The sequence below is a fragment of the Lingula anatina genome, chromosome 1 (assembly GCF_051362555.1).
Source record: "Lingula anatina isolate TDL-2025a chromosome 1, LinAna3.0, whole genome shotgun sequence".
Lineage (NCBI taxonomy): Eukaryota > Metazoa > Brachiopoda > Lingulata > Lingulida > Lingulidae > Lingula > Lingula anatina.
Window position 1 is genome coordinate 8,280,971 of NC_141767.1, and position 23,693 is coordinate 8,304,663.

Below are 23,693 nucleotides of genomic sequence, written 5' to 3' on the forward strand. Positions count from 1 at the left end.
CACAATGTCTGCTATCAACCACAACAATTCCAGCATTTGCAAAAACTAGTGCAAAGTCAATAACAAATTTCTATTAATTATATGATTGCAAGTTACAACAGCATACTGTATGCTATCATCAATAATATTTCAGAACAACTGGATTATATCAAAATTTGATTTTGTTGCATTAAGAAAAGTTATCTTAATGTATACTCACATCCACTGCTGCCTTCTGGTAAGTTTCCTGCTTATCTCCCAGTTTCTTCACCATCAGATCACACTCAACAAATTCAGTCTCCAAGTAAAACCCTTGATCCTAAATTGAAAGTCATAGAGTTAAAAAAAATATATAAAATGTGAAAATTCAGTTCAGTTAAGTTCAATGAAGTCTATAATATCTACTACTACAAAAAAAATTAAGGAAATAATCATTTGAAAAAGTAAATAAAATAAGTTTTACCTTGGCAATACAGCCCTTCATGTGTTCTACGCACTGTTCTGCCAAGTCTGACTGGTGCAGCTCTAGGCAAAGACGAGCCAGCTCTAACAACAAGTATGGTCTGAAATATAATAAAGGAGATATTTCATCAAATCTATAAGATCCACTATTACAGATTAAACATTGGGCAATATCTGTACAGAAGCAGCAACTTTTCTTTAAAATTGTGAAAATACTAAAGATAAACATGTTTGCAATAAAATAAATACTGTAATTTAATTAAATATTGAAATAATTCATGAGAAAAAGGATAACAATTTTTGGTGAAACATATTAATCATTTATGATTTTATTAAGCTGCACAATTAGGCAATAAAAAATATCAAAGCAAAAATATTAAACTATTATACACAGTAGAAAATGTTATGTGATCATCCAGACCAAGAGATTGTTCTGAACATGCTGGCTAGCTGTAACTGGAAAAAGTTGTATATTAGCTTCAGACAGACACTGCTAACTAATATTCATTGTTCTGCATAATGCAATTTGCATTAATGTACCAAGCCACATCATGTTATCATATAAAGCAAAGAAAAATAAATGAAAACTTGTTGCCTTTTCTCTACACTACATTACAGGCTACATAGTTAAAATAGCATGCATACACAATGTGATTACTGTACCAAAATGGTGATAAGTGTTAACATCACACATTGATTTGATATATCTATTGTTAATGTATTAACTTTTTCGTTAAGAATTTTCAAGCCCTTTTTATAATATTGGTGTCATTTTGCAACACACTGTTAATTTCTTTGTACCATCTGCTGTACTTGTCTATCTATTTATACAAATAAGATTACAAAGAAGCCTTAAAAAGATGATTGATAACAAAAAAAATGATGAAGGAATGAGTATATTAATGAAAAATGAGTGCTTTATATATGATGAGATAAATAATAAATGAGATAAAAAAAAGAAATATAAAAAATGAAATAATCATGCATTTGGTTTTGACACACATCAAGCCTATATCACTTCAAATGTAAGGCACTGGCAAGAAACTGCAAATGTTTCATATGTGCATTATGACAGTGCTGTAAATGATAAAGTGCACATAATGCTGCATGCCAACAAAGGCCACACTCGGTGAACTCACTTCTCCGGACTATCAGCTGAAAGCATCTTTAAACTTGTTGGAGTCTGAGCTCTAGCAGTTCCTGAACGACTTTTTGGACTCCGCCTAAAAATTCATATATCCAAGAAATCATCATATCATATTTCATAAGGAAAAACAGATTAGTCAGAAAAAAAGAGGAATTGAAAGTCCTTTGGTCCTCAATGTTTCAATGGTACACCTGCAACAAACCAAGTTTAATACATGCAATATTTAGCATTTACTAGCAGCTAATAAAACATTCATCCAACTAGCATAATAAATCTAGACATAAAAATATTGTTTATTTTTCTGAAACTGTAACCACAAATAGATACTTACGGCTCTGGTGAATTAATCAAACTGCCTAAATATGAAAGGCTATGTGATTCATGCATTGTCAAGTGCTCAGGTAAACTGCCAAGTGATGTGACTGCTACACTGTGTCGGCGGTGACCAGATGTTGGATGCGGTGCAAGGAAATCTTGAGATGGTGCAGGAGACATAGACACAGCCATGCTAGGTCGTCTGTGTTAAAACCCAGGTTACACATAACACGTGCAGCAGTTTTCAAAGTAGGCCACCATCAAGGAGAATATACACAACATGGTGCAAGTGTGCGCATTACATGCAGTGTGCAAGGTGCAGTGAAAAAAAAAACAGCAAACCACAATTAATGCCAGCTATGCTTTGAAATATGTGCAATATATTATGGACTTTGATTTCATTCATGATTTTGTTAATTTTTTTTTCAGCAGACTGGAAGTGCTAGCAATTCTCAGTGCTAACCCACTTACCAAGATGTAACAGCACTAGCTATCATGGAAGGATCAGGGGTTTTACTGTAATGAATTGTATAATACTAACAGAAAGAAAGAAGAAATGTCTATATGGCTAACTTAGTTTTAGTTTTTCAGAGTCCGTGTGTGTATAGTTAAAGGATAAAATGAATGAATATGCTACAAGGAGTCAACTTGTTCAGATTATATCTATATATCCCTCTGGCCTTAAAGGTTTTTTCTATTTTAACCAATTTATATATATTTATCACATACTACATTTAAAAAGCAACTATGGAGTGCATCAGAGATTTATAGCTCTAAAAGCATGAGTGTTCTAGCATAAATAACAGTCAAAGCCTCAGCATGAAAAACAAAATATGTAGAACTAAAAGCAACATAAAGCAAGTATCGATAAAATCTGAACCCAAGAGATGAAAGTGGACCATCTGAAAATTTTGGGCTCACAGATCTCTGGGAGAGGGGGGGGGGGGGGGGGGGGGAGAGATTTCAGAGGGGGGGGGGGCATAAATACAACACCCAAATGGATATCTGGAAAAACTGGCAGACTTTCATCTCTACAATCCCAAAATCAGCTATTTTAACTTAAGCTTATTTGAACATGCATGAAGAGAACGGTTTCCCAGTGTCTGATCCAACTGACAAACACAAAATAGGGGATACACATGCATTTACACATTATATAATCACATTCAATAATCAACATGCAAAAATAACCAGCAACATAGAACATTTAATCAAGGATGGTTGCAATTTGGAGTTACCTGTCAGGTTCCTCATCTACATCTGCTATATCACTGTTTCAAAATGAAATAACATCAATTCACTTAATTAACAACAGTGAGTTAAGCACAAATGATGTCTTTTTAAGTAAGTATGTCTACAGAGAGTTTTGTATTTTATTCAATGGTACTAAGTACATAAAAAAACTATTAAGATATTTTTCTCATACCTGCCACCACTGTCTTCACGGTCCTTTTTCGGTGTGATAGGCCTCTTTCCACTCTTTGTGTCAGCAGATATCAACCTGTCATCTTTTCCCATGCAAAGACTCAGAATCTTTCTCAGTTCAAGTGGTGCATCTACATCTGGGTCTTTATTCTCAACATTCCTAAATATAAATTGGCATAGTAATGACCTATTTATAAACATTTGACTTGTTTTATTCAATTTAAAATACATACACAAAATATGAATGCAGTAGCATAGATTATATAATCTTTTTGCCACTTACATTTTCAGCCGGATTATTCTGTAGTAAATGGACAATTCAGGAGATGCTTTGATGTCTTTATGAAACTTCACAGTCTCAACAAGTTGGTGTTTGATCTGTAAAAAGAAGAACTCAGGATAAAGTCATATCTGGTAAAGGTATTGATTCACATAGGAATACATCATTATACAGGTATATTACCACAGTAAAGAAATAAGAAAATAAAATTTGTGACCAAAAATTTAGTGCATGTGTGTGCATGTGTGTGTTGTTGTGTGTCTGCGTGGGTGGGTGTGTGTGAGATCACTGTAGATCACTCACAGCCAAGCCAAAAAACTCCTTAAAAAGTCCTGGCACATTCTGTCTGATGAAAGTAGCAGCTGCACTTGCTACCATAGAGGCATCAGACTGGCGGCCAGCATCTATGTGGCATTCTATCAGAGCTCTGAAATAAGTGAAGAGGTTTAAAAATCATTCAGTAGCAAAATGGTCCCATAAAAATGCTTCATATTTTTCAAATCTTTAATGCAGCTTTCTAAGCTGGAAGAACTTTTTTCCAAATACTTTTTAAATATCAAACTATAAATATTTACATCATCAATTGTGCCCTCCACTCAAAGTCCTTGTCATCAATGTCATCCAATGCTTTCACCACTTGGTGTAAACTTTGGGCAAGATAACGCCTATAATTTGGCTTCAAAAAAGGTCGACAAAACTGCCAGTAAAGCACTGAAGCATTGTAGACCAAAAAGTGGTATCTGAAAGAAAGCAAATATTTCAGTGCATGAATGATTGTTAAGATAGTTTAACATATAACAGATAGTCATTGATGTGTAAAATCACTAGTCAATCTCGAGAAAGTTATTTATTAAGCACTTTTAAAACTAACTAAAACCTCACCTTGGGTTTTCTTTCGCAAAGGTGATTGCTTTAACCAGATAAACTACAGCCTTATCAAGCTGTTCCTGAAAAAATATTTAAAAATCAAAGTAATTTTTTACCATTTTGCTTTTTCCATGTACAAAGTGTTAAGCATGTTTATTTTATCACATGAATGTACTCTCAATCATGATCAGTTTTAGCCATGAAGGCACATATAAAACAGGTTTATTATATGTATATATATATATATTTTTTTTTTGCACTTAATACGTACAGGGTTTTCTGCAGATGTTGGAGCCAGCAATTGGGACTGACATAGGTAGGCTCTGCACAGGAACTGGTTGGCTGGGGGAGTCTTCATAAAGTACATCTTCAGACATTCCTTTGACATGTCAGCCTGGCCAAGCTTTGAAAAATAAAAATTGATAAGAACACTATGAAATGAGCATTTGATAGGATTTTATGTGTTATTTACCTTTCCCATTTTTTTGCATCTTTAGATAAATTATCAATAGGTTTATTACAGGTTTACAAGTGCCTTCAAGTAACTCTCATAATTATAACTATACGATTGACAAATGTGACTTTTTCATTGTTTTTATTATCAATTTTATTATTTTATTATTTATCAACTACAAGAGTTATGATTTAGTTAAAATGGTAACCACCCACAATATGGACACTTTAACAAAAAAGACAAATTACCTGGAAAGAAGTTTCAGCACAAATGACAAAAAGATCTTGGCTAAAAGACTCTGGTGCATCCACTGCTGGCTTTGTTTCAGCAACATTCCTCATCAGGTTATATGCATGCTGCAGGTAGGCTATGCCTTCTTTGCCTGCAACAGTTATTCCACTAGGTGTTAGCTAAAGGTACTTTCAGAGTAAAAATGGGTCAAGATCATTTATTAGATACTATCTCAGAGAACCATGTATGATATAAATATAACCATGTAAGAAGCAATCTAACTACTTTGACTATAAAAGGATCATAACATACTATATTACTATGAAAGACATGTTTTTTAAAGTGTTGCAGTGGGGAGAATCCCTTATGTAGTCAAAATTCTCTGTGTCTGACCCTCCTTCGATGCAGAGCAGTTGTCATTTATATAAGTTGAAAACTGGAAGATTGCTTGCAATTGTTCTTCATTCTATCAATTGTGGGAGTGATGGATTTATCTAGGCTTTGGTAAAACTGTTTTATGACAAGCAAGCAGATTTTCACAAAAATCAACTCAATACTTGAAAAAATCCCTGTGCTTTTTTTGCAGAAAAAAAACGTGAAGATGACAGTTAATGGAAGAGTTGAATGGTTTCACGCCTACATTATACTTGTAGGAGGTGCAAGCTGACAATCTTCTTCATCTAAACTTTGCCAGAATCTCTCAGACTTGTCAACAAAATGAATTTAAACCGTTTATATTCAGCGACAATTTACAATGACCATGCCAATGCATGCCACTTTACAGGATTGGCCCTTCAACTAACAACTAATTCAGTATGTTTTTGGGGTGTAAACTGAACTTCTTAACTCAAGTATTCAAGTGTGTGATGTTACTTACTTCCACCCCATTTTTGGGCCGAAGCTAGAAGCGTCCTAATATTTGCATCCATTTTGACTATGCTAGCAGCTCTTTTTCATAGGTCTACTTCAGGAACATTGCTTTTTGTGTCCTAAAATGCAGTCGATTTATTGCTTCGAGTTTCGACTTTCGATAAATGGAGCCACCGACGTTTCACAAAGTAGATGACAACAAAGTTTCTTCCACTAAGAAATTAACACCTTTATTAAACAGCTAGTAGAAAATGTAATGTAATTCATACTGTTTAATGCATATGTGAGGAAATTTTCAAAGCTTATATAAATATAAAAAGATAATTAAAAATACTTTTATGATCACTTTTAACCAACGCGGAAGAATATATCCTATATGAGATTTTGACTTAGCAACCCATTACGCATGTGCAAACAGGTGCACGAGCTTTGAAACTATCAATAGATGTCAGTGTTAGTCCAAGAAGCACTAACAGGATAATGGGAGCAATATTTTCGCTATCTCATAAGCGCCACCTATATCAATGGCAATATTTACATTATGGCGGACAAGGTAATAACTTTGAAGCATTTCTCAATTTTGAATGAATGATGAACAATCAATACTACTCTTTATTTGGATTAATCGCCTCGGTGTTATTCAATGGGACCGTTTACAATTGGCATAAATGTAACAGTTGTGTTACATTTGCAGTAAGACACATGCTTAAATAAGTACTCATTTTTTAAGACTAATTTTGTGTAAACCTAAAAATACTGTACAAGCTTTGAAGTCTACAAGTTTACCATTACTTATAGTTGAGATCTCCACCATCTCACGATTGGACTTCACGGAATCTCTTGAACTTTCTCATAATTATTTGGATGAATGTCACCTGTAGTAATTATCCTACACGATAGTTTGGCACATTCTTCTTTAGTAAGCAATCAGTTTGAAAAGTTACTTGACGTTGGGGTGATCTGCAGTTGCTGATATGTAACACTTCTGTCTGTTTGGTCTTTCAGATGAGATCAAGATATTGGAGTGTTTCAATACACATTACGTAAAGAAATAGTTTATGTGATAAACTATGGCAAGTACCAGGCAAGTCAAGACTGGACATAAAGGATCATCAGCAACAAACAGAGGAGGATCTGGACGGACCCCAGTCAAGTCTGCATCAGCCAGTGCATTGGATGATCCAGCATTGAGATCTGCAGCAAAAGTGACAAGACCTTCAGATAAACTAAACCCAAAGACTGTTGATCCTGTAGGTCTTTGCAGAAACAGCTATAAGAAATATTTTGGTTATTTATGTCATATTACATTTATTGTGATCTTTTTTTTTACTTATACTGAAAACTTATGTGTAATGGAAGATTTGATATTTGCCATTTGTGAGGTGTTTACAATTGTAGTATATTACATGTACATCTTTAAAATCTCAACATTAAGTTATCTGTGATTTTTATAAATGTAAATGTTTCTTTAAACTTTTATTTATCTTTCTTTCAACTTCAGTTTAGCGGTGTAAAAAAGTACAAGACATCTTTTGCTTCTGTGTATGCAAATGGTGGAGTTCCTTGCAGGTACATGTTTAGATAAGAATGAAAAAAAATGTACAAAACTGTTTGGTTTGTGTTATATGCTATGTACAAAATTTCAAAATACTTAACACCATAACACTTTCCATAGAATACCACAGAAATATGTTTCTTGTGAGTTTGTTTTATTATTTTTAAGAGATTGATATGTATTTATTCATTAACTTACTTATTTGAATAAGTTTAAAGAAATAACTGAATAATCAGTGCAATAATCAGAGTTATATCTCAGATATGTGCTGAAAGGAATCTCTATGCAGAAGTATATATGATTTTTAAAGGTTGGTTCATGGATCTGTGAAACACAAATTAGCTTGGAGCACTCCACCGGAACATGTACCATTTGACCCAGTACTAGTCACCTTAGCAGAGGTAATTTGCTGAGCTTCACTTACTGCAGTGGTGAATAATTGTCACATGCAGGAAAGAACATATATAATAGGATTGTGATATGAGGGACATTATTTTTTTATCAGTGCATTTTTTGATATCATGTTTGTCATATTTGGTATAAGAAATAAGTCACTTTATTAGGAGAAAATATAATGAAGAAATGGCATAATCTGTCTGTCAAAGTGGTTTTTATAATGTTGGAAACAGAAATCACTGGAGCACCAGTTAAACTAAGTAACTTTCACTTGCTGACACCTCACATGCATTTTTATCTCAGAATATGATCATATTCCCAGGGTTTACGAGAGACTGTTCATCCATATTCATTTGTGGCAAGAGCTGGATTCAAAGAGTTGCTAGACATCCCTGCAGCAGGAGAGATGGCTGCACCTTTGCTAGTGAAAATTGTGCAACCTTTAAGAGCAGCTTTGGTCCGTATTTGGCATATGTTTTGTTTTTAATCAGTATACAATGAGACTTTACCTGGGATAACAATTTTGAAACATTTGAAGAAAAATGTTAAATCAAATTGTTGACATTATAAATTGTGGAAATATTGAATTATTTTTTAACAAAACCAACATGCTCAGTTATTTGCTTAAAATACAAACAAAAAATAATTTTCTTCCACAGGGAGATTCTGAGGTGACAGTGTTTGAAGCAGCATTAGATGCCTTAGTTCAGCTGAGCAGAGCTGTAGGACCAGCTTTAAACCCTCATTTAAAGAACCTGCTGGTTGCTGTAAGTATTGAGCCATTTGCTATTACTCATGAACAAATGATTAATGAATGAAAATATCTGTGGAGTTGATTTTTTTAGATAATTATTATTGAGTGGATATGTTGCTTTTATTGTTACTTTATGTAAACACAGACAGCTTAAGAAGTTAAGAGGCATGCAAATACTACATGAGCAATTGATTATAATTTCATTTTTGAGGTTCATAATATTATATCTACCAAGTTATATTCATTTGTCTTAAACAGTTAGCTAAAAGGATGATGAACAAGAATCTGAAAGAAACAATCACATATGCCCTTCATGAGCTGGAACAGAATGGTGGCAGGGTAAGAGGATTATACTGTTTGCTCAAGATTTAAATTATATCCTAATTGTATTGTTATAAAATGCTTTTTTACAAGTAACCGATAAGTACAATGATGAGAGAAGGTTTTGATACAATTTTTTGTTTTTCTTTCAGGAATGTTTGCCAGTGATCAAATCAAAGATTCCCACCTATTCTTCTATATTTTCGTAAAAAAGCTTGGAAGTTGGTAGCCCACCTTCTGCCAAAGGGTATTCGTAGGGTTCATGGCTTTTGGTGTATTTCTGACTTTCTAGTCATTTTGGTAAAAAACATCATCAAAAACCAGGTAATTTATTCTTGTATAAAAGCTTTAAGGCATTGAATTAGGAGATGTAGTAAAGTTAAACTCAGTTCTGCTGTGGTGAAAAACTGTGCATCAAATTAAATTCTTTTGAGAAACAATGCTGTGAATTGAGTTTCATGGTTTGAACTTTGCCAAGCATGAAAGCATTGTGCCTAGTAAGAATTTTTTCTCATTTGTACTTGAGATGAAGTTATAATTTTTATATTGCTGCAGTATTGTCCCTCTTTATCTATATTTAGTCTAGCATAAAAAACCAAAGTAAAATTACTCTTAAATTTGCCTTTTTTTAAGGCTAAGTAAAAATGAACAAAGTGTAAGATGTGATATAAATTAATACTTTCATGATTTAATTTATAGAATAATTAAATTAAGTATGTTTTTGTGTGAAGTCAAAGCCCCTAAAAGTTGCAGTGTGAAAAAGAGGCACAGGTATTTAGTTCATTGATCTGAAAAATTGCTCACTTTTATGAGTTCATGTTGTTGTGTTATTATCAGAATTATTTAGTTATATGTAATACTAAATAAATCCTTATCACAAAGTAAAAAGAGAACATGTTTATTATTATTATTATTATTATTTCTCTTTTAAAACATTGCTACTTTTCATAATCAGACAAATTTGAAAAAAGGATTTAAGATAATGCATTTAAATGCATTTAAGATCTTTTGTAGGATTAAGTATAACTGATTAGCCTAAAACTGTTAAAAGTTTGAACACTTGACATTGGTTGTGAACTTTTATGCAAAACGGAACAAAACCAAATTTGAATTCTGCTGAATAAATGAGTGTATGATTACGAAAAAAAAGTCAGGTTCCCGTCTTTGAATGTGGGGGAAAGACGGACCGCTGTTTGAAACATAAGGTTTGATAAACAAACTGTTGAATGTACTTCTACTACTGCTTATATTGATCTCTTGCCTAACCTCAAAATTTATTCTTGTGGAGAGGAAATGTTAGTATTAGCTATAGAGTCATTTAATTTGCATTTTGAATAGAAAAACGTGGAAGTCTTTAGTGCGTGTACGTCTTTAGTGCATCTCTAATGTTCAATTAGGCCAGAAGGCAGGACTGGCAATGAACCCAGGTATGACAACGTCGTGGTATTCTTTGGCCATGAGGATCACTGCAGATTGTGTATGATATGGCCATTTTTCATTTTCAACGCTCGTCCTTCGTCAGCATATTAAGATGTTGATTAACAGATTAAAACATTTTTGATATATGTCCACAAATTAAGTAGTAAAATAACGTACCGTGATGTGAAGATACAGCTCATCCTCACAAAAAGCTCTGAAACTGTGACGATTGAGAGTGTTGTTGCGCACTTCTTACGTGAATTTTGGTGAAAACAAGAAAGGAACCAGCCCAGCGATTGGTGAAAAAGACTCGGGAGACTTGTATGCCCCCCTCCCCTCCAAAAGATCTACAGTGTCAGTAACTTTTATTATCAGAACTACTTGGTTGTTTCAGCCCTGGTATATTTATGCTTACTCTTTGAAGGGGAAGTGTGGGCGCTATCTGACTCCATTGATACTTGCAGATAATTCAGAAACCGTCCTATCCGGAACAGATTTGTCACACTCAATGGTATCACTGCACTGACGGAAGCTTCTGAACACAAGTAGATAAACATGATCATAATAAATCGCTCAGCACTCTGCGACCTTATATTTGTCGGGCATGCATCGTTTCTGGAGAATTTTACATGCAGTACAAATCTCGACGAAAAAAAACCCGTGCAAGCTGTTGCTGCAATTATTTCCCCAATGAAAAAAAAGGTCCATTCAATTGTCCGAAAAAACAACAAATTTCTGGTCACTTCGTCTGAAGCGCTTTGGGAAATGGTAAAATCATTTAGACCTAATGCTCAAATAGGCCCATAAAGCTTATTCTAGCTTGCAGCCCGCTTATGTAGCTAGGGTGAGTCCCATGATATATCCGTTATGTTCTACTTCGTTCTTCAACTGAAGAATTGTTTGCTATGTTACCGCGCCCATGCAAACAAAAACATAATTTTAGATGTCCTGTAGCCAGTTAACCCGTAGATTGCAAAGTTGCCATATTTTTGTTAAAAAAAAAGTAATATGAAGAAAACTATATATTGGGTCGAATTTTTGAAACTTTACATCAATATATACGATGAACGATCGCGTTCATCTGAGATGTCTTATTAAGTATGCAAAGAGTACAGTACACCATGAAAACTACTGTCAGCCGTACTCTGTGGTGTGCTGGCTACGGTCAAGTGCTAGACTCAGACTGGAGAGAAAAGGTGGAGGTAAGATTATATAGATATTCTCATTATAATAATGGATCAGTATATAGTAAGCAAATGAAAAGTCGTCACATCTCGTGACTCGTTCTATATTGAAAAGTCTCGGAACAAAAACCCAACATATCACTGTCATCTCAATTTCTGTTATGTGACCTCAAAATCTGCATTTGTTTTGCCACGTGCCAAGTCCGTGCCAAGCACTCTGCAGGTAGAAGCCTTCACTTGACGTACATATGGTTGATTATATAACTAGAAATTAAATAAAATATGAATATTGGTTCAAATATAATAATTTTAATTTATTCTAAACATGTACAACCTCCTTGTAGTAAGCACCACGTTCGCTGGCAAAGGTAGTTATTCAATTTGCCTCGGAGGGGAAGTTTTATATTGTTTGCATTATTAGATCCGCACCAGTCGCTGCCAACCAAGATATCCCCTTGCCGCCAGATCGCAGGATTTCCTGCGAAAAAGTAGACATTAGTAGTCGGTGAATAGTAAGTCGCCGGTAAGAGGACTGGGTAAGTGTTGGGTGAAATATCAGAAGTGTTTAACAGATGGAGCACTTTGAAGTATTGCCAATTTGTTCAAAATTTGAGTTTCATAACACAAGTTCAGCACGACACTGGCACAGTTATCCTGCATTCCGGTGAGTTAAGTTCTAGCAATGCCAGCAAGAGGTAAGCGAGAGCAGAAAGACATAAAACGCACTAGGGTACGATTACAGGTTTTTAGCGTGGATGCTGTTCAGGCTGTTTGTTATGTGTTACTTTCCGCTGAGGGCGATTTCAGTTTTGGGTGAATGATGAATGTTTTATGTCCTATTTAAGAACAATTTGAACTCTACCAACTTCATGCATATTAGAATCTCGATAATAATGTTTGTGGTTTGGAACATGGAGAGATAACACGCCGTTATTGGCAACTGTGCAGAGTTGTGACACCTAATTTACTGAACTAAAAGTCACCACGATCACGACTTAAGAATTAGAAGAGTGTGGGAAGCTTTCGTAGTCTTTACTCAGAGTTCAGAACCACGAACCACAATTCTGTAACAGAACTCCTCATGAAAGTAAAGTTATCCGTATCTGCTGTCTACCAGTGAAGCCTATTACACCGTAGCAGTACTAAGATGCTCATAGATATTTTGATATATTATTATGTGTCTCATCTTGCATATAGTATTTGAAAACTCCAGATCTCTGCCAGAGCAATAAATGCATGGGGGGGGGGGGGGGGGGGGGGGCTACTGAGTAACTAGAAATCTTGATCTTGGAAAACTGAATACGGCGTAATGTTAGACGACAACGAAGGCAGGTATTTTCAGTGGCGGATAGCAATCTGACAGTCCGTCACGCGAAGCCCCGTTTCATGAAAGTGAAATTTGTTCCAGGTTTAATCCAGAAAATTTTAGTTTGTTTTGATCAAAGAAAAATGTATAGCGGTTAATTAACTTGAAATAAAACATAGTTTTGTCATTTCTTTCTTCTTTTTGAGAAAATGAATAAAGTCTTCTAGGAGACCAGGGGCCCGTATCTCGAAAGCATCGCGCATTGATACCGTGCGCAAGCGTCTCGATTCCATAACTCGCCCATACTCGCCCCATATAATACATTGTAGCCTCTATGTGATATCGCTATTCGCAATACCCGATGCTTTCGAGATACGGGGCCCAGGACCATATGCAGGATATTTATTGTGATGTGGCCTACAATATTTTATCCGCACTGAATAAGCCTGCCTTTTGACTTCGTATACCAGTAAATACGCGGACATACCATGGTCATAACAACGTTGATAAGTGAGCAAACCCCACCACTAAACAACAGTATTATCAATATTCACCTGAAATACAAATAGATGCAGTACACGTATCTGTTTAAGAGGTAGCCTCATTATTCAATCAAGGGGAGGGGACAGTTTCATCATCCTATTTGTCTAGAGATGTAAGGTGCACGTGATGTTACGAAATATGTTAGACCTTCTTTGGAGCCTTGACACACTGCTCAGTGCACCACTGTATTAAACAGCATTTCACATATAAATAAACATGCAAAGAGCTGCTATTTTTTTTTATTAATTTCCTCTTTAAACACCCAAATATCCTAGTTTCCTAGGTTGAACACCTGTTAAGACACGCCTGATGTGACGAAGGGACTGTGTTCAGGGTTTAACGTAAAGAGTTGATCACAGTCAGTATTGACCCCTTTTTTGACACCACGCCCCACCCTTTAGTCCCTAGTAACTAAACACAGTGCTTTGGGTTATCAGTTGGTAAAAGATAAACTGTATCAAAAGTATGCTAGCTGCGTTTGAGAATGTCCAAAAATCATACGTGTGACATATCTCGCAAAACATCTTAGTCAGATTAGTCAGATATTAAAAAAGATAAGTCAGATATTAAAAAAGATAAATCGCCATTAAATAAAAGTAGACCTACCTGATGTCTATATTTCAGTCCGAAAAGGACTGGAAGACATGGCGGTTTAATCGACTGACCAGTCATTTAGAATTAAATTATTTAATTGTAATTTGAAAAGGTATAAAACGTCTAGTCTAAGTGCACAGACCATGATTTGGGAGTAGACGGAATAACCGGTAGTTTTTCGAGGAAAATTCGATTTGGAGTGGAAATCCCGGGCGAGACTCCTTTAAGGTTGTATAATTTCCATTCAATTTATCATTTAAGAAGATGCATTCCTGCTGCAAATAATGCGTTTTATTAATGCATGTCCTATTTATGAACATCGCTTAAAGGCAAAAGTAAACTATGGCCCGCTAATTTACATCCAGTTTCTGAATCTCTCCATCTCACTTATAGCAACTCGTAGACGCGTCATTAAAATGAAGAGGCAGCGTCGTTAACGTTATTCCTCCATCAGAAGAAACAGTTTCATCATCCTGCTTGTCCAGAGTCGTATACTATCACAAAATCGTTACCATATCTTCTAATTAAGCATCACGGGAAGAGAAACAATTGCATAATACACCGAAACTTAACAATGCATCAAGCAAGGCGTCTGAACGCACTCTGCCAATCTTTTTGTATAATGATGAATTAAAAATGCACTTGAATATCTGTTCATTTTGGTATCGGTGTGTGACATCATTCTAGAATTGTTGTTTAACTTTTCAAACTTTTCATTGTGACATATCAGTGTGTAATAAGCTAGAATTATTTTGAGGGGTCTTCTTATTTTCCAAAGACTAAGTTCAAACGTTAGTGAGACGTTTTTTTCTCAGAATTCAATGAATTCTTTGGAATGGTATGAAGGTATTCCCTCTCATATCTGTTCAGCAAGAGGATCAGTTTATGTAAACTCCCAAAAGGGACATCTTTAACGATTTCCCTCAATATAACCTTTCGTGTTTACAAATGTCCCTCTTCCACGGACGTTGAAAGGCAATTTATTTGTAGACAATGGGTCCCTAGCAACAAGAACGAAAGTGCGTAAAAATATTGCGCAATGATTGGAACAGAGCTGCAAATGATAATGCTTGATAACCAGCGAACGGATGACGTTCTTCAATGAGTCGTGTTTTTTATCCTTTAACGGGAAACGCTTGCTTGATTACTATCGCAGCCAAGCCTTCCATTTTCATCTTAAGGCAATGCAGCAGGCATAGCAATCAGTTAGCAAATTTGGGACACTCGTCTGAATAGGCCATAAATGGGTTGCCTATTGTGAATAACGTACCAGAGTTTCCAAGCACAGGAAAAATCCTCAACAGGCACGTAGCCGGGGGGTGGGGGGTGGGGGGTTTCGGGAGGTTCGAAAGAACCACCCTTTTTGCTGGGAAAAGGTCCACTCTGGGTAAAATTTGGGTTATGTTCTTGAGGATTTTATGGCAAAAGGTCCACTTTTTCAGAAAACGAACCCCCCCCCCCTCTGAAATTGCTGGCGGCTACGGGCCCGCTCTAGTATAGCTAGTACAGGATTCGCCCCTGACACGCGACTTTCTACTCATACCCCCTTCCCCGTTTGTCTACAGTACGAGTATTTATGTGGCAGGAAGGTATGATAATCTGGATTTAACCAGGCTAAGGTGTTTGCATAACATGTAGAAGAGGGGTGCATCAGAGCACGAGACTAAATAATTTAATTTTCTTATATTTCGTCACTCTTATGTGTATGAAATCCAAGTCATCTTCATGGAACATGTAATTTTGCTGTTTTTGGTTCCGTGTGTCTGTTTGTCCGTTAACAACATTGTGGAGAAGGTTTTGGGCGGATTTTGGGGAATTTTTTAGAAACTGTTGGGAGCGAACCAAGTGTCAAACGGTTAGACTTTGCTGGTGACCAATTAAATAATCAATTAGTTAATTAAAAAAGTAGGTTTGTCTGTCAGCAACATTATGCGAAACGTAGATTTTGTTGAAATTTTCAGGACAGGTCAGAAATGAACAACTCTTCACTTATAAAAACAGATTCATCATGTCCACGCACAAAATATTTACCAGGTTTATACCCAAAGAATTCTACAAGGAACAGGCTACATACATGTACATAAATTTACTTAGCATTCTACACCAAATGATAAGTTATCAACACACATCTAACATGAATGGCACTTGAAACGATCACTTCCACTTTATACTCCTTGACAGATGACGAGTTTCACAGAATTTTTTCACATTATTTGACTAAATGCACATTCGAGACGCAATCTTTGACCCATCATACACGATGTGCTGAAGACACAAAACAACTAAGCAAGTCCGACATATAGAAAAAAGGCATTCATACACTTTTACGTGCCACTACAAACATTATGTTCTATTCCTGATGACCGTTAAGTGCGTAAAGGTGATTTGCATGAGGAACATGTAGTTGTTGTTTAACACGACATACTGATTTTGTCAAGTCATCGTGTGAATAATAATGCATGTAGATTATCTCTTTCCCCAGGTTCACCGTTGGCTTAGAACTTGAAATCCAGGATGAAGACAGGGCGATGTGCAGTCAGGATTTTGACTATTTTCTTTGGGCTATTTCTCCAAGGTAAAATGTTTGTAATTTCTGATATTTTTATGAAAGACAAAACGTGGTCTCTGCTAGTAGTCTACTATTTGATCAGTGATGTCGGATGACAAAGGCAAATTCTAAAAAGGACGCAAAACGTCTTTAAAACAAGCCAGTCTTTATATTTATATTATACTTATATTTTTACAGTGGGTCGGCCCACCCCCACCCTTAAGCTTGGGACCCCCCCCCCCTTTTTCCTCGTGAAAGTCCTGAAAGTTCCACGTTTTGGGTTTTGATTTGCAAATTTGTCGTTTATGTGATCTGCAAAATGAAAAGCGCGGTGAAACAGACATGCCAAGCTGAATATCAAATCTTCGTACAGGTTTCAGTTATCCCAATGGCGGTATATTGAAGACGTGTGTGAACCTGCTACCAAAACACCACGGCACTAATCAACAGACAGGCAAGGCCCCCTACACCCTGAGTGTCGCCAAAGACACTTATAAGCCTGGAGAAGACATTGCAAGTATGAGGTCTTTATTAGTTCTCAAAGTGTTTTGGTAAAATTGTTTTCTGTGCCGTACACATTTGCCAATTCAATCATACCAAAAAAAGATAAACATAATATTTTTGTGACTCTTGTTTAAGATATTTGCCCGCAACAAGTGCAGTAGTGAATCAAGAAGACAATACATCTTTATACCACAGGGAAAGGTTATCTTTTTTCAGCTAAGTCTTGCTGCGTTATTTGTAAATCGGCGTGTTTTTTTTATAAATTATCACGAAGAGTGTGCTCTCATTGATAATAATGACATCAAGTTATTATGATCTACACTCTTGGTTTTCACTTTTCCAGTCGAATTAAAATCACAGAAGATTCCATTCCGTGGTTTTCAAATCATGGTGCACAGACGGGAAGGCGATACTGAGGAACTGATAGGAAATTTTACTGAATTTTCGACAGACTCTAAACCCTTCAAGTGGTATTCGGAGAATATAGTAAGTGATCACATGTTGACGGAGATTTGGTCGTCTGTTGTTTATGAAGTACGAGGTTAAGGGACATTAAAATGTTAACGTATTCCTGCGGTCTAAGGAATAATAATGACTACTTAATGTTTCCGCAGCTTTGAAACGCTTTAACAAATATAGAGCATTTGAAATGACGTCAAGGTGTGCGTTCCATGATTCTTTTATCAACATAACACGACTGTATTTTGGTTTAGTGCAACATCCAGGCACATTGCTTTTTACTAATTTTTTTTTTTTTTTTACCTCCGCCAAGGAGGTTATGTTTTCACCCCTGTTTGTCCGTTTGTTTGTAATCAACATAACTCAAAAAGTTACGGACTGATTTTGATGAAATTTTCAGAAACTGTCAAAAGTGGGCCAAGGAACAGATGATTAGTTTTTGGTGGTGACCCGGACCAATAATCAATCAATAATCAATAATCATTAATCAAATATATCGAAAATTTAGGGGTGAAACGGCATTTGATGGAGACTTTGCTGCCTTGGCGGAGGTCTGCGCTCTCTGAGTGCTTTTCTAGTTGTCTATGATTTTAGGAGTAATGACTTACAATGCCTTCGGATTATCTTTCAATTTTACTTTCATCTACCTCTATCTATTAAAGATAAAGTTTCATAGGAAAACTGATGATTTTGTGCTTGTGAATTTTTTTCTAGAATTGTTTGACGCACAGCGACAACGAAGACAAAACAAGGGTCCAGTTTAAGTGGAAAGCGCCTGGCGTTTCGGAAGGGGACTTGATTGTCAGGTAACTTACAGACCAAACAAGGATTTGTCTTACTTAAAGCACTCTTTGAGCACCATGATTTAAAGACCTCATTTATAGAATAATTCTTTTACAGTGTTTTTCGTTTTATTGAACTCAATTTTTAAACCCACAGGGCAGCGTTCGTGAAAGATTTCGAGCATTTCTGGGCCAACGAGACCCATGTTTTGAGAGCAGAGGTCCCTGTGGTTGTGAACGAGACTTTCCCGTGGAGGGTAATTATCTTGCTATTAGTTTAGATAAAAAAGAATCACTGCGCCACAGTTTTAACCGACAATCCTATATAAATCAGTTTTTTATTTTACACACTTGTACTCCCAATTTCAAACTAATTGACTTACTAACGATGAATATCACTTATCAGATATACTGTATAATTGGAAACAGTGTGTCAGTGAAATTTTAGTGTCTATAAAAATTATGCTTAAATAATAATAATAATAATATCATTCAATAAGTAGATAAGCCTAATGTCTTCTTGATAACATTTGCCTCCACATATTCACATATCTACATATTCATCCCCAACTGCGTCTCACCTGTTAACCTCTATTCTCAGGTGTCCGTGGACTTTAAGCCGATGCGCGTCCGTGAGGAGTGCGGGGTGACCAAGGGGTGTGTGAAGTGGCCCAGGCTGTGCCAGGGAGAGGACTGTGATGTGCTGGTAATGTACAAAACAGAAGAAGACCACATCGACTTTGAGATGTTTGGAAAAGCAGAGGCGTATTTGTCGCTCGCTTTCTCGGATGACAAGAAAATGGTGAGTAATATTGGAGAAATATAATTGGAATAAAAAAGGCCTACCATCGCAAACATTGTACAGGTCGCTGTTCAGAAATTAGAAACTGTTGAACATAACTTGTTACAAATTATTTAGGTCATGGAAAATGTTTAATATTAAGGTCACAGACATATTTTATACAATAAAAATATTTTAAATTGGATAATACTGCAATTGATGACAAAGGAGTATTTCTTATATATTTTTCTTTTTCTTGATTAATCAAAAGTGTGTCAGTCTGACTTAATTTACTGCAGGGCAAGGATGAAACCATCACGTGTATGTACAAGGAGCCAGTCATACAAATTCAACATGGGTATAATCCAATGTACTTCAACGAGAGAATCAGAAATGTGGGTACAACATAAAAGAACAAAACACTCATAATGAATTTTAATTCTTATTGTATTCACTTACAATATTAAAATATTTATATTCCATATAAGACATACAGGACTAAAGACGCGCTTCCATTCCGATGTGCCATGAAACTTTTGGGTATAACTCGTGTTAATTTTTTTGTGAAAATACGGGTTGTAATTTGCAAAAGAAATTAAAAAGGCTTTTTAGTTCATTTTAAATCGTTTATCTTTGTCGCATATGATGTTAATTTTATGTTATTGTTAAGTGTTTAAATCGTTATTGAATACGCCACCTTTTAATTCACCCAGACTGTATTATCTAACGTGGAGATGATGCGTGATGGCGAGAGAATGTACTGTCGGTTCCGCAGACCCCTCAGTTTCACGCCAGACCTGTGGCTCAGCCTCGCGAACAAATATCCCCCAACGCCCATCAAGGCCATCACCTTCGATCTTTCCAAACCATGGATACTTTTCCTTGGCTGGGGGCATCTGTATACAGGTTGGTTTGCTGTCGTATTTATCTTTTGTACTTTTCTTGTCCTAAAACACCTTGTGTATTAAAGCAGGCATAATGAATAAGCCAAAATAAAGACTTTTTTAATTAAAATATTTTATCCCTTATTTCTGTATTAAAATCTCTCATCAAATTTAGTATAGCCAACCATATGTTTGATACACCATTAGACATTCTGCATTAACGAAAAACTATTCGTTACAACATATTAAATGATATATTTACAATCCTTCCTCCATACCTTCCCATCTAATAGGCACGGACGTGGTGGGGCATCATAAAGAACTCCCCTTGATAACCAGCAGTCCTGTAGACTTCCAGTCCACCGCCGTACACTATGGACAGACGCTCTCAGTCGAGGTACAAGCACATGGTAAGACCATCTGGCGGTCTCGCTTCCTTTATTCGCACATATTTCTGTCAACATTAAATGTTTCACTGTTTCATGTAAAACGACAACTTGGTCTTTCAAAGTTATTGTTGATATCTTATTATGTTTTAGGTTAATGATTCACTGATTTTTCCCGCGTTTCAGGAACCCTCATGACGGTGGCATGGGTGGCATTAGCCGGGTTTGCCATGGTTGTCGCTCGCCATTACAGAAACGCGTTTGGAAATAACTGCTGTGGTATTAAACTGTGGTTCCAGGTACTGGACCCTGGGGTCATCAGTATATTAAACGTGTAAAAAATTTCTCTGCATCTTGACTTTTTATTAGCGGCCGAAGATGTACTTTTCCTGTCTCATGTAGACCTAGTTTGGTTTTTCTCTCAAACTCGTGAATAATTTATTTAAAGCGTATTCTTTTAATGTTATTATTTATTTGTTTCATTTTTATTCACTGACAGATGTTTTTTATATAATTATTGTTGTAATTATTATTATTATTATTATTTCAAATTTTACTTTATACTCATCTGCTTTGTTTTGACAGAAAAGTCCAGTATAAGCTGAATCATGTTTGGCAAACTTTCAAGTGTCGAATTTTCTATTGAGAAACTGCACATTTTATGTGAAAATAAACAGAAAAATATCACAACTGCAAACATAATAGCTTTATATCATACCCCAATTGTTTCTGTATCACTGAATCCTATCTTTTCTTCTCCAGATCCACCGCTTGATCATGATTCTGGTTGCCGGTTGCACGGCGGCAGGCATCGTGCTGATATTTGTTTATGTTGGAGATTGGAGAGAGGTAAGGTATACAAAGCACACTGTTCGAGATGACGGCGTATATTTATCTTGGAGTAAAACACTTCATGTCATGTATTGCCAGGCTGGCTGTCTAATGGTTTAATATTAAAGACAATTTCACAGTGAAAAGCAGGGGTGCCCTCGTTGTGCGAAATTGAAAAATATAATTAACAGCAGAAAAACATTAGCTTTATTACCATAAGCGATGTTTCATACCCCATGCTGCTGATGATGCAACGTCGTAAACGTAAGTGTACTGCACCAGTGAAAAAACTGATTTGAAGATTTGAAGTTTGTCTAACGCTAAGTACAAACATTATAATTGTAAATGTATTTAAATATTTTATATTAAAAAAATACAACCAAATAAATAAAACTCAGTCCCGTTTTCCTAGCGATGAGCATTTACAAAGAAAAATCAGTATCGAAAAGTATTGTTAAAGGTAGTAGGAACAGGGAATTATATCCGATATAATTCCCTGGTAGGAAGCAATGACTTGCCAAACATTAGGCTGATCACCATTGTGTTTTATTGTCCTCCTCGTCTTCTCTACCACACCAGGTTGCCACGCTTCACGCCGGGTTTGGACTGGCGGTGATGGGAATTGTGCTGCTGCAGATGATCATGGCCTTCTGTAGACCAGACCCAGATGCGTCCAGAAGGAGGGTCTTCAACTGGGCACATAGAATTTTTGGAAAGTTGTCTCATGTGGTTGCAGGTAAGCTATTAACAGACAAAAATGTCTTGTGTAATACTCAAAATGTACTCTTGGATTATATAATAATTAGATTTTATGTTATATCGTATAACAACAAAACTTATTTTTGAAATTAGCGATTAAAAGGCGTGCCCGCCCGCGCCCGCGCGCAAGTATGTGTTGGCTCCAAATCAAACAGGCTGTGATCGTATGAGTCGCCTGCTTGTCCCGACGCCTTATATATCACTTTTTCGGATATACTATGTTTAACAAACATGTTTCTTTTCAGTTGTGGCACTGTTTCTTGGGGTAAACCTCAGCCTGCTGCCGGAGAAATTCCGTTTTAATCAGACGGTGGTGCTAGGTGTCTGGGTTATCACACAGATTTTGTGGGAAGTCATCTTGGAGATTATGAAGTGTAGAAGAGAAGCCAGCGGTAAGGGAATTTACAACGGTAATCCGAAGTTGATCTAAAGTTGTGTATTCATTGGGTAGGCTAGATGGAAAATATCACCTTGTATGAAGTATTGGGTATCAGTTCATGAAAAGTAGAATTTGAACGACATTTGCTCTTTTCTATGCAAAGATTTAGACAAGGTCTGTAATGTAGCTATTAAATCTTTGAATCGCAGTTACGACCTAATTTCGAGAGATTTTTATTTGATAAAGACGATCGTTCATGTGTTTGCTGTGCTAAATTGTTTTTTCGTTAAACTTCCAGACAAACGAGAAATAACCATAAGTATGGATCCCATAGGCAACGGTAAGTCAAAATATAAAAATATATTTTCGTCACAAATTGAACTATGTAGTAACTTAATGAGCATCTCACTATCCCGTTCCAAATTTACCAAATTAACTATAAGCCGCTTTAAAAAAGGTTCTTTCTCTGATTTACCGAAGTGAAACGGTCACAAACGTTATTTTCAAACAATTCATCTATATCTATCACAATGGAAAAAAACCAAAGTACAGATGTTGCAATTCCATGCATTTAGACAACCTCATTTAAAACTAAGCTGGTCGATAATAAATAACATCAAATCCAAAGAATGCTGGATTTCATAGCCGACGTTTCGCGTAGATATATGACTCATACAAATGTAAATACAAAGGACGTTGCTGTTATTGGGGACGTGTATGCTGTATGTTTTCAGAAATTACTTTGATATGTCAGAACGATGCCGGGATTTATCTTAAAGTTGTTTGAATACTTTTTGTTAAACATATTGATTTCTGAACGGTTGAAAGGCGCTGTAACATATGTGATCTTATTCTCTATTTCAGGAGATCACACCAAGTCTAGCCTGGATTCCGTGGAGAATCCTAGGAAAAAGCAGGGTTCTGCGATACTGGCATGCGCACTCGCTCTGTACGGCATCACTTTACTGGTGTTCGTCGCAGCCATTTTAGCTCTCATTTACATGTTTTAACTTTGATGAAGTAATCGCTTGTTGTGTACATATGACAAACTGAGTGCTGACACAGGTTGATTTGACCTGAACGACGTCAAAACTTGAAAAAATGATATAAATCCCTTTGACCATGTTTTAAATGCATTTTGTATTAACATTCATTTTATTAACTGAATAAAATTTTTAATTTTTCGCATTTATTATACATTTTTTTCACGCATTTATTATACATTTTTTCACACATTTATTACACATTTTATACATTTGTGTAAATATATACAAAAGA

General features: G+C 35.9%; 3 protein-coding genes across 16 annotated transcripts in view; 2 read left to right on the forward strand and 1 right to left on the reverse strand.

Moving 5' to 3' along the window:
* The window catches only part of LOC106180761 (cilia- and flagella-associated protein 46-like), a 32,336-nt gene extending 26,103 nt beyond the window's left edge, over positions 1 to 6,233 (reverse strand). For 3 of the 10 annotated variants that reach the window (XM_087005345.1, XM_087005349.1, XM_087005341.1), the window contains exons 1-13: positions 6,038 to 6,233; positions 5,178 to 5,311; positions 4,747 to 4,878; positions 4,491 to 4,555; positions 4,184 to 4,348; positions 3,912 to 4,035; positions 3,612 to 3,706; positions 3,330 to 3,488; positions 3,142 to 3,174; positions 1,920 to 2,105; positions 1,581 to 1,664; positions 443 to 542; positions 200 to 298 (exon numbers count right to left, since the gene is read on the reverse strand). In XM_087005345.1, the coding sequence (XP_086861471.1) occupies positions 200 to 298; positions 443 to 542; positions 1,581 to 1,664; positions 1,920 to 2,105; positions 3,142 to 3,174; positions 3,330 to 3,488; positions 3,612 to 3,706; positions 3,912 to 4,035; positions 4,184 to 4,348; positions 4,491 to 4,555; positions 4,747 to 4,878; positions 5,178 to 5,311; positions 6,038 to 6,089 (1,428 nt within the window). In that variant the 5' untranslated portion in view covers positions 6,090 to 6,233. Of the gene's footprint in view, positions 1 to 199; positions 299 to 442; positions 543 to 1,580; positions 1,665 to 1,919; positions 2,106 to 2,374; positions 2,420 to 3,141; positions 3,175 to 3,329; positions 3,489 to 3,611; positions 3,707 to 3,911; positions 4,036 to 4,183; positions 4,349 to 4,490; positions 4,556 to 4,746; positions 4,879 to 5,177; positions 5,312 to 6,037 lie in introns of all 10 variants that reach the window. The other 7 variants (XM_087005359.1, XM_087005381.1, XM_087005350.1 and 4 more) reach the window with 7 other exon arrangements.
* A 203-nt stretch (positions 6,234 to 6,436) lies between these two features.
* On the forward strand, positions 6,437 to 9,949 carry LOC106180696 (PACRG-like protein). Of its 2 annotated transcripts, none has more exons than XM_013564770.2 (8): positions 6,437 to 6,583; positions 7,036 to 7,280; positions 7,532 to 7,599; positions 7,896 to 7,986; positions 8,304 to 8,438; positions 8,641 to 8,748; positions 8,994 to 9,074; positions 9,209 to 9,949. In XM_013564770.2, the coding sequence occupies exons 2-8, from the start codon at positions 7,101 to 7,103 to the stop codon at positions 9,263 to 9,265; spliced, it is 720 nt and encodes a 239-aa protein (XP_013420224.2). In that variant the 5' UTR covers positions 6,437 to 6,583; positions 7,036 to 7,100; the 3' UTR covers positions 9,266 to 9,949. The 2 variants fall into 2 exon arrangements, with proteins under 2 accessions (XP_013420224.2, XP_086861546.1); XM_087005420.1 differs by lacking the exon at positions 6,437 to 6,583 and adding an exon at positions 6,699 to 6,723.
* Positions 9,950 to 11,658: 1,709 nt separating this feature from the next.
* Positions 11,659 to 23,612, forward strand: LOC106180693 (ferric reductase 1). 4 transcript variants are annotated; one of them, XM_013564766.2, is made up of 16 exons: positions 11,659 to 11,677; positions 16,585 to 16,677; positions 17,024 to 17,167; positions 17,498 to 17,640; positions 18,328 to 18,419; positions 18,553 to 18,652; positions 18,997 to 19,197; positions 19,476 to 19,571; positions 19,890 to 20,082; positions 20,354 to 20,470; positions 20,633 to 20,745; positions 21,209 to 21,295; positions 21,857 to 22,013; positions 22,282 to 22,428; positions 22,714 to 22,755; positions 23,280 to 23,612. In XM_013564766.2, exons 2-16 carry the CDS (start codon positions 16,617 to 16,619, stop codon positions 23,423 to 23,425), a joined length of 1,839 nt encoding a protein of 612 aa, XP_013420220.2. In that variant the 5' UTR covers positions 11,659 to 11,677; positions 16,585 to 16,616; the 3' UTR covers positions 23,426 to 23,612. The 4 variants fall into 4 exon arrangements, with proteins under 4 accessions (XP_013420220.2, XP_013420216.2, XP_013420219.2 ...); XM_013564762.2 differs by lacking the exon at positions 11,659 to 11,677 and adding an exon at positions 12,061 to 12,195; XM_013564765.2 differs by lacking the exon at positions 11,659 to 11,677 and adding an exon at positions 12,299 to 12,323.
* Positions 23,613 to 23,693: the final 81 nt, after the last annotated feature.

Coding starts and splice junctions, on each gene's coding strand:
- LOC106180696 (XM_013564770.2), top strand. CDS start 7,101: ATGGCAAGTACCAGGCAAGTCAAGACTGGACATAAAGGATCATCAGCA. Junction 7,281..7,531: donor ACCCAAAGACTGTTGATCCT/GTAGGTCTTTGC, acceptor TTTCAACTTCAG/TTTAGCGGTGTAAAAAAGTA. Junction 8,439..8,640: donor AACCTTTAAGAGCAGCTTTG/GTCCGTATTTGG, acceptor TTTCTTCCACAG/GGAGATTCTGAGGTGACAGT.
- LOC106180693 (XM_013564766.2), top strand. CDS start 16,617: ATGAAGACAGGGCGATGTGCAGTCAGGATTTTGACTATTTTCTTTGGG. Junction 16,678..17,023: donor CTTTGGGCTATTTCTCCAAG/GTAAAATGTTTG, acceptor ATCTTCGTACAG/GTTTCAGTTATCCCAATGGC. Junction 22,756..23,279: donor TATGGATCCCATAGGCAACG/GTAAGTCAAAAT, acceptor TCTCTATTTCAG/GAGATCACACCAAGTCTAGC.